The sequence below is a fragment of the Pygoscelis adeliae genome, unplaced genomic scaffold (assembly GCF_000699105.1).
Source record: "Pygoscelis adeliae isolate BGI_AS28 unplaced genomic scaffold, ASM69910v1 Scaffold410, whole genome shotgun sequence".
In the NCBI taxonomy this organism is placed as follows: Eukaryota; Metazoa; Chordata; class Aves; order Sphenisciformes; family Spheniscidae; genus Pygoscelis; species Pygoscelis adeliae.
In genome coordinates, this window is record NW_008823913.1 from 469,304 (window position 1) to 479,078 (window position 9,775).

Consider the following 9,775-nt stretch of genomic DNA (forward strand, 5'->3'; position numbering starts at 1 on the left):
AGGCTTGTCTGTGTTTCACCCTTCAGATAACTACAGCGCTGAGGACAAGTACAAGATATGGATGAGGCACCGCTACAACGACTGCGTGGATTGCTTGGCGGAGCTGATGGGACACGATGCCTTCCAGGTCAAGGTAGGTCCCGAGCCTGCTGCTGAGACACGAGTTCACGTGGGGGTCCCTTGCGATGCAGAAGCAATTATCACTCCAGTAGTTTCAGTGTGGGAGGGCGGGCAGTGCTGTAAGACGTTGCTGGTGTTCTGGCTCACCTCTGCTCACCAGCCTGCCAGTAGCAGGCACGCAGCTTTCTTCGTGAAGACCATCTTAGTTCATTCTTCCTCCTTCAGAAGTTGCCTCCTTTGGGTCTGACCCCTGGTGTCCTTGTTGAGGTGGGGTTTTTTTCTGTTGTTTTCTTTTAAAGGAACTGTCGCTCTGCACCCTCATGAAGTTTGTTGAGTTGGAGGCACAATATCCGTTGGTCAAAGTAGAGTGGAAGGGGAGTTTAACTTTCCCTCGTGAACTTCTTAAGGTAAGCTATAGAACTGAAAGGTTCCTCCTGTCAGTTACCCGATGGCACGCACAACCTCACGTGCTCACCTTCTCCAGGACTAAAATTCCAAGCTAGGAGGTTTTCAGTGCAAAGGGAGGGTGGTGTTCCAGAGAGAGCACCAAGACCTAGAGCTTCTGTCCGTGGTGAGGTGACACCTGCAGGCGTGGGAGCAGCTGCCTTGTACAGGTTCGAGCTGGATTCCTGAGTGTTTATGAGGTACCGGTTCTGGGGTAGTTTTTTGGAGTCCCTGGCCTCATTTGCAAGGATTGGGAGACGAGAGGGAGGGTACTGCCCCTGGTTCAGCCACCGTGTCATTTCTAAATGACATTGCCTTTGATAGAAGGGGCCCGTCTTGGAGGTCAGGAGGGCTTGTCAGAACGGCTTGTGGACATTGCTCTGGGGCAAGCAGTGCACAGCCATGCTAGCTGCCTTTCAGGAAGACAGGAGGGTGCCCTCAGCCATCGCGGCTCGCTGTCTGCTCCAGTACTGTAAGAGGCTGAGTCGTTGCTTTCCTTTGCAAACCTTTCGTTAGGTAGTTGTTGATGGCTTACTTCCCTTAAATGAGGACGCTTCTCTCCTGATCTCTCGCTTTCAAGAATATATGGAGTATGATGACATTCGGTACTTTGTCATAAAGGCGGTCACCGAGAGTATTGGACAAGTCATGCAGAAGACAAAAGAGGTAACACATGGTTACTGTTGAGGTGGGTCTGGATAAACCGCTCTGAAGCGTGTATCTTGTGCGTGAAGCAGGGAGGGTCTGATGGTATATGGAAAGACTTTGGAAGCAAGAGTGGTGAGTGTGCTCACTTGAAGGCATTGATTTTTTTTCCTTTTTTTTTTTTCTTGCTCACAGTATATGCCAGTTATGCTAAGACTGTCTTCAGTCTGAAATTGGAAGTAGTTCAAGGCACGCGTACTGTTGTTCATGCAAAACCTGGTCTGGGCTCTAGCTTCTGTTTGACCCAAATCTCTGCAGCTCGGGTGGCACACACAGAACTTTCAATTCTGTTTTTTCTCTGGTGCAGAAGAAGAGTCTGTTTTCTTTAATTGGATCTACCAATTTTGTTAAACCAGGATTAGTTCAGAGATGGGTTTTGTGTTAGGCAAACAAGTAATAGCCCAGGACAAGGCAGCAGTAGAGAGTAAACCAGTATGTAGTTCAGCCATCAGCATTTTTCCTTTCCTTTTTCTCTCCTAAATATATGCAGTGCTCGGGAAATAAGACAATATTGAAGTCCGGCATCTTACCATCTGTTGTGGAACTTGCTTCATGTGTGATGATATGCTTTTTTTCTCAGAGGCCGCTGCCATTTTACCAGCAGAATGTATTTTCCCTCATTTCGCCCATTAACATGCCGAACAAAGAGTGTGACATGGTCAGATTTATGGTGAAGCAAGGTTAGTAAGCTCCACATGATGAACTGTGTATGAAAAGGAAAATCAGGTTTAAGATTTTTATTGTGTAAAGACTATATTGTTTGTTAATGAAAAATGTCTGCTTCTGTGATTCTAAAAGTGTTACAAAATCCATGTTCCTCAGTCTACAGTGGGGTCTGTCATGGCCTTGTGTCAAGACAAGGACTTCAGCCCAGATTTTTAGGGTATCAAAGGACTAAGTAAAAAAGGGTCGTCTTAATTTTTTAAACATCCATTTCAAGTTCAGCGTCTGTTTTCCTTTTCTTCTTAGATAACTGGGAGGAATTGAAAGTGTCGAAGCTGCAGGTAACTGTTCATTTGGTGCTTCAGAGTTGAAATTCTATCTACTTAAAATAGAGCTTTATCTACACGAGTGTGTTTAACTCACTGCTCACAATTCTGTTTTAAGGCACACAAGCAGGCGTTTGAAAAAATGTGGCTCAGTTTTTTGAAGCACAAGGTGAGTGTTACTTCAGCCACTGATCTGCATGGCTTTCCAATTGCTAATCGTTAGAGGCTGTGGCCGTCCTTGCATGGAGCTCCCGGCAGGACCCCGCTATGCTTTCAGTGTCAGATGAGAACGGCCCAGTCACCATTTCTGCTGGATTATTCTCCTGCCAAGAAACGTGACCTCGTGTACGGTGTGCTGCTGCTCCTTACTCTCAGCCTTTTTTTCCCTGCTGTAAACAAGTCTGCCTGTAAGGAACGACCTGCAGCATAACAACCTCTGTTCACAAGTTGAAGGTTCCCAAGCCTTTTTGCTGGTAACTTTCCCCTCTGAGCTGTGATGACACTTTTAGTTGTGAGCACCTGCTTCTTTGAATGAGCTTAATTGTCAGGTGTCACTTGTAAACTCTCCCATTTGGGTATTGTTGCTGCAAGCTGTTCTGTATTGTCCTGGCACATTCCCTTTTGCTTGTGCGTTGCCTTTTTGAGCCATGGGTTGCTGTTGCTTTCTGAGTTCTCCCTGCAATGCTTGTTTCACTGTATTGTTTTGTCCTTCACAGCTACCCGCTGGCCTTTACAAAAAAGTTCTTGTCATTCTGCATGACTCCATCCTGCCTTACATGAATGAGCCCACTCTCATGATAGACTTCTTGACAGTGGCCTATGGCATAGGTGAGTGAAAACAGGCTTTTTGTCCTTTGTGAGGCTCTGCAGCATGGTACGTATGGACTCGGAGGGGCTGCCGGATGCAACACCACGGCCTGGGTGATGGAACAGATGTACTTTTGGCTGGGATGAAGCTAAGGAACTAGTGTGAACTCCGTTGTCCCTGAAAGCGAGATGTTTTTACCTCTGTTGGTCAGTGTTGTTGTTCCGTGTGTGTAAGGAAGATCGTATTTAAGGCTCTGGGAAGAGTAGAATACTGGAGTGGTTTCTTTTAAATATAGAGGTCAGCCAGCAATGCTGATACCTGGCCTGCATCTGGGCACAGGACGCGCAGATTCCTACAGAAATGTCCTTTCTGAGGAGACCTTTGCCTCCCCGGTGTGGCTTTCTTGGGGGATTAGAGCAGCATGTTTGTGTCTCAGTCCTTCAGAGCCTGTTCTTCTAAACTACCGCTTAATCTTTGTAAGTGACTTACGAGCCTCTGGGTGGTTTTAGATGAAATTGTGTTACCTTACAGCCATCGTGCTGGCTCTAATTTCAGGTACTCTTAGTTTTGTGTTCCTTGTGGAAAGTTTTATAATAGAAACAAATCGAAGCTGATATTTATTTTCTTATTGTGTTGATACCTGCCTGCTTTCTTACAGGTGGAGCAATAAGTCTTCTAGCCTTAAATGGATTATTTATTCTGATTCATCAGCATAATCTGTAAGTGAAAAGAGCATCTTGTTTAATGGAACATGGGTTTTTGCATTTATATCCTTATAGAAAGGAGCTGAAATGGATTCTGCGCATCTTCAGGCTTTAAAATTCCCCCATGCGAAAGCCAAACTCCGCACAAGAGGCTCAGCTGTTTGGATGCTGAGCTCTTTTGATAGTCTGACCTTTTTTTCAGCTGAGCCTAAATATCCTCTTCTCCAGACTGTGGTTGCTCAGCACTTGAAAATCAATTTCCATTGATCTGGTTACATAGTGAAGCCGTAGTCTTTGATATGCCTTTCACTGGATCCTGTACCATTTGCAGTCAATGGACATAGCTTCACATCCTGAAAATGGCTGGGCACTGCAAGAGCCGTAAATTCGCCTTACAATTTGTTTTCAAGCGGTGGCTGTGGAGAGAAGCCAAAGAAAGCTAAACAGAGCACAGCAGTGGTCTGGGGTAGTCTATAACGAAAGCACAGAAACATTTAGACACAGTGTGGTTCCATTGTACATCACTAATGGATGTCGTCTTTTTCCTTTTTTTAACAGGGAATATCCTGACTTTTTCAAAAAGCTGTACAGTCTTTTAGACCCTTCTATATATCACGTGAAGTACCGAGCCCGCTTTTTCCATTTGGCTGATCTGTTTTTGTCTTCATCGTACGTAGCATCTTTATTACATATGTTCACATATTTTTCCTCCTGTTTTTCTGTTGTCCAGAGACTGTTCTTGAACAGTCCCCCACGTGCCTGGATATAATGTATTCAGTGTGCCTATTGGATTAGATTCATTTTTACTGAGAAAACTGAATCCAAGAATGTTATTGTAGCGTTGTGTAATTTTTCGTGTGCTATTTTTGAAGATTTGCCACATAGCCATCTAGTTTCAGAAAGTAAAAATGCAGTTAGTTATCTGAGTTTGATCTGCAAGTGATTATGGATGTATTTTGATCTGTATTCCACTTCGGCTGAAAGTGATCATTTTTCTGTCTGTCTTTATGAATATGGAAAAGTTACATTTGCAGGCTTTTTACAGATCATAAAGCTGTTGATAAATCGCTGACCTTTCGCAGACATATAACATTGAAATATAAAGTGTTTGGCAGTCTGTCTTGATGCTGTCCATTCATTGTACACAGGGAAGAAACTAGATAAGCAGCTGGTCATATAGTTGCCATCGTATGTTATAAAATACACCAAGAGTAACGCTTTACAGTTCAGCACTAGGCACTTAGTATCAAACCCCTTGTATTCCTGGTGTGCTTTGGAGAGAGTAACGAGGTCTGACAGATGGTGTCCCGTGGGGTGGCTTTGCTGAGCCTTGCAGGTGTAGCAAGCCCTAGGGCTGAAGGCTGAGCGGCTGAAAATTGTCATCTTTCATCCCAGCTCTTCTGACCTGAAGAAATGCCTAGATGAGCTGATTGCTGTTAGAAATTTGCATTTTTACCATGAAAAAAGAACTGTCCTGCACATTTACATTACAGCAGCTTTATGTTCCCATTAACAGCTGCACTGTTTGCTTTAGCGCTGGAAGTATTATGTAAATTTAACACCGTGGCCCGTGTATTAATTAAACCCACAAAACGACATTAGCAGAATATAATTAAGGTTGCCAGGCCAGGCCCTCAGAAGTTTATAAAATGACTGAATAAAGACTGCCGTGTGAATGACCATGTACAAGAGCTGTGCTTGGCTACGGCGAGCGCCTGGAGTGGTGCCATGCATCTGGATTGAGTCACAGAGTGATTTGACGTTATTCATGCATTGAATGGAAATGCCCCCCGATTTGTTCCAGAGAGCGCACAAGACCCAATATTACTGCTTGAAACCAGGATTCTTATAGCTTCTCTTTACTCCAGAGCCCAAAAAATCTGAAGAGCCCCACTGATCTTTAACCTGACGTGCTGTTTGGATCAGTGAGACTGCTGGCTCGCTTGCTAGGACTTTTACATGCTGGTTTCTTCTGTCTCCTTTCCAACAGTCACTTGCCGGCGTACCTGGTGGCAGCATTTATAAAGCGCCTCTCCCGGCTGGCCCTCACTGCTCCTCCCGAGGCTCTTCTCATGGTCATTCCCTTCATCTGTAATCTCTTTCGGAGGCACCCTGCGTGCAAAGTGCTAGTGCACAGACCTAATGGGCCAGAAGGTAAGAGGGAAGGTGGGCAGGGGAGTTTTGTGTTAACGCCTTTAGACATCATAAAGAGCAGGATTCCTGTGGAGGAGGAGAGGAGATCCCAGCCCCAGTTCTGAGGTTTAGAAGGATCCCTCTGTCCCTTGCGTTTGTGGAAAGCCAGCAGGCTGCTTCTGCAAGTTCTCTGACTGTGAAGACCCATCTGCATTGCTCCTCTCTGACCTTAGGCCTCGCAGTTGGCTCCCCAGCCTCTGTGATTCCCTGGGCGAAGGCTGCTCTGAGCCTGGCACACCGACCCAGGCTACTTACAAATGCTAAAGGGCTGGGGGGGACCTGTACCAGACACAGAGCTTGTCTTGTTCACCTCAAGAAATGAGAAGAAAATGAATGCAGAGACCTCTTCAATTTCAGTCTGTGGTGGTTTTGTGTAGGTGGCCCCACTGGGGCCTCAGCAGTCTCCTGAGTTTTTATTTCATCTCTCTGTGATTTAACTGATCAGTGTCGAACATCAGTAGCGACCGTTCAAAGTTGCCTGAGATGCCCTTTGCATCAGACTGTTCCAGTTCTTTGTGCCCTACTTCCTGCGCTCCTTCAAAGTAGTATGATTCTGTACTGCTGCAAACAGTGTCTTGGGTCGTGCTGGGGTGTGTCAGCTTGTTCCTGGACCCTGAATGTCTTGGGAAGGAGCAACTGGCTGCAGCGCTGCTCTGGGTCTCTGTATGTACATCACGCAGAAGGTATTAGCTCTGTATCTCTATTTCCTTAGGTATGTCAGAAGATCCATATATTATGGAGGAGGAGGAGCCATCTGAAAGCCGGGCTTTGGAGAGCTCTCTCTGGGAGATTCAGGTATGTCAGCTAAAAAGGAACATCTGCGTCTGGTATGGGCTTCTTTCACCCTTGCCACTTCCTTGGCACACGTTGGCAGTGGCCAGTCCCACTTACAAGAACCTCCTGGCATACATCTTGCAGATGAGATGAGTTTCTGGCTGATCATTTATTCTGCATCCTTTTCTACCCTAGCGTAAGAGGCAAAGGATTCCACACACTGGAGAAATCGTACATGCTAATTAGTAGATGACTTGTGAGCACACGTCTGGCTCTGCAGCTGAAAAGTGTGCAGTTAACAGCTGAAACAGACTAAATAGCTGCAAATGTATGAGGCTTTCTATTTGCTTTGGAGGGGAGAGAGGAACTTGCTGAGCACTGATGGAAATTAATTGGGTACAGCTAGGTCATTCTGTAGAAATGGGTTTAAAAACGCTAGAGAAGATTATAACGTTCACCTTTCACCTGGATCGTTTGTAGGATAGTGAATGAAGATTGAAATTGGTTAAATTACTCCTGATGGTTCTAAAACCTTAATGTCAGGATTATGACTTTCCATTTAAATGCTACAAAGGTTTTGTGTAAGGGGCTGAAGCAGCAACAAGAATGTTGTGCAGGAGCAGGAGTCCCCGAGAACGGGAGCTCGGATGCAGCATCCGGGCTGTGGGAGGTGGCAGAATTGGGTTATGTGTTGTGGGCACAGCCTGTGGAGGAGTCTGTCTCGAGCTGGATGTGAACCAGGTGAGAGGGGCCTTTGATGTGTTTGAAAGATGGCTGAAATCAGGATTTCTTGAAGCTCTGTAGTAGCACAGTACAACAAACTTGCCTCTGCCGGAATTTGATGTTCACTGAGGATCTGACCAACACAGGGGCAGATAGCTGTGTGGGAATCCAGATGGATGTGTGTTACCCGGTACTCATTAGACCATCTCCTGTTTGTCTTGCTTTTGCAGTCTCTACAAAACCATTACCATCCAGATGTGGCCAAGGCAGCTGCAATCCTGAACCAGTCGCTGTCTGAGATAGAGGATGACATATCAGGACTCCTGGAGCTCTCGGGTTATGAGGTAGCGTTGCTGTGCCTGTGTGAATGATTGGAACCGGGGGAAAGGAGACTGGTTCCTGGACGCAATAGCCGTGTCCTGTTCATCAGCCTTGCTGCTGGGGAGGGAGCTAGACTGACTTTTGGTTACCCAGAGCCAGGGAAAATGGGAAAATGTCTGTTATATAACGGGGCATGAGGCAGCAGTGGCAACAGGGATGGCCTTTATATAAAAGGTTTATTGCTGGATCTTTTTAAGAGGTTAGAGTGAGCAGCGGTATCAGCCAGGGTGAAGAGCGTGTACTGAGTTTTGCCAATATCTTCTATTTTTTTCTTTATAGCTTTTTGATAAAGAAGTAAAGAAAAAGGCTGCTGATGTGCCCCTGGAGTTTGAGCAAGTACGAGGTTTGTTTGGGAAGAAAAATGATATTTTTGCAGAGCACTTCACTTTAGATTGACGTGATCTCGTATAAACACATCTGCACAACTGACTGGTCTTAGGGACATGCACAAAGCTCACGTGTTGTGCTCGGCAACTCTGCCTTGGAAGTATCTCCATGTGATGAGAGCTGGACTGCTTGAGAAGGGCGCAGCCTCCTTCAGTGACCTTTGCCGCTACCCATGGATGGACTTTCCTTTGTTGCTCCTTGTTTCTCACGCTTGCATGTTGCCGCCTGATACTTGAGAGGGATTTTCCAGCAGAGCAAATTTTTCCGGACTTGTTTATTGCTGGAATTCCAGCCCTTTTCTCCGAAGCTGCTGGTGCTGGCTGTCGTCGGTGACTGCATCGACAAACCATCTTGCTGCCGTTCGATGGGACTGAGGGGAAGTGCGGTCTCTGACTACTGCTTTTATTTTTCAGATGTGTTACTTTCATACTAGAGCTGATAACTTGTTTGTAGCAAGTGACCTCAATACATAGCTGTAAACACCTGATGATATTCTAATTATATTTTTTATATACACTTTTGAACTCACGTCTTCAGGGGGATGTTTAGCTTCTATGTACTCATCTTAACACTCTCGCATTCGAGGCATTGAAAGCCCAGATTTGTCAAACACAACTCATAGGTGACGCTCAGTAATTCCATCTGTGAAGTGTTGCTGATGTTCCTTCATGTACATCCATCTCCTGCTGTAAGGTTGCTTAATTCAAAATGCTCGTGAGCTTTGGAAATGAGCATAATAATCCTGGTGACTGCTGTGGCTAGGGAGGCCAGCTGATGTGCCGTGGGAGGTATGTCTAATCCTTGATTTTTGCTTCAGAATGATAAGCAGCTTAATGTAGCTTTGCCTGCAGCCTGCAAGCGTTGTGGGAGCTCCGGCCAGTGTGTATCCAGGTGCTAACTGAGTTTTAACTAGTCCGCTGATATTGGGTGGGTTTGTTAATTTGTTTTTGTCATATAGTTCCAAAAGTCATGCAGAAATTCCTTCTGGTAGGGTTCCCCCCCCAAGTTTTTAAGTTTGAGATCAACTCCTTAAGAGCACAGATACACTCACTCAGGACTTTTTTTTGGTAATCGTTTTCAACGACTTACTGTCTCATTAGACTTTAACTCCGCTTGCATGTTTTGAAGTCATATTTTGTGGAGGAGAAAAATACAGTCAAGAAAGTGGAGGCCAAGAAATGTAATTTCTGGCAGACAAGTCTGTTTAAGTCAAGGAAAGCTGCACCTGTCGGAGACACAAAGCGTTATGTTTTCTTCATCCAGTTTTCTTCATGCTTTTCAAACGATGGGCGTGTCCTCAGAGTATAGAGCTCTACCTCTTCTCTTTTTTTTTTTTTTTTTAAAAAAAAAAAAAAAAGTCTCACTCTTCGTTGTTCTCTGGTGAAAAAGCAATCCTGTCTCCTCCCTGGCCAGCCTGCTCTTCTTTTTTGTTTGACTTCTGCTATCTGTGGTAGGAGGGCGGAATGGCTGAGATGATAACTTAAAACTTGAGAGACCTCAGTTCAGGTTCACCCAAGCCTTGTATTTCAGCTCTAAAATGCATTTCC

The 9,775-nt window shown here is 45.3% G+C and overlaps 1 protein-coding gene across 1 annotated transcript; it reads left to right on the forward strand.

Moving 5' to 3' along the window:
- The first annotated feature begins 34 nt into the window (after positions 1-34).
- Positions 35-9,555, forward strand: NOC4L (nucleolar complex associated 4 homolog (S. cerevisiae)). The gene is made up of 13 exons (XM_009335276.1): positions 35-133; positions 420-527; positions 1,081-1,230; positions 1,850-1,949; positions 2,239-2,273; positions 2,377-2,427; positions 2,975-3,086; positions 3,725-3,785; positions 4,329-4,439; positions 5,761-5,924; positions 6,676-6,758; positions 7,691-7,804; positions 8,121-9,555. Exons 1-13 carry the CDS (start codon positions 62-64, stop codon positions 8,235-8,237), a joined length of 1,278 nt encoding a protein of 425 aa, XP_009333551.1. The 5' UTR covers positions 35-61; the 3' UTR covers positions 8,238-9,555.
- The last annotated feature ends 220 nt before the right edge of the window (positions 9,556-9,775 follow it).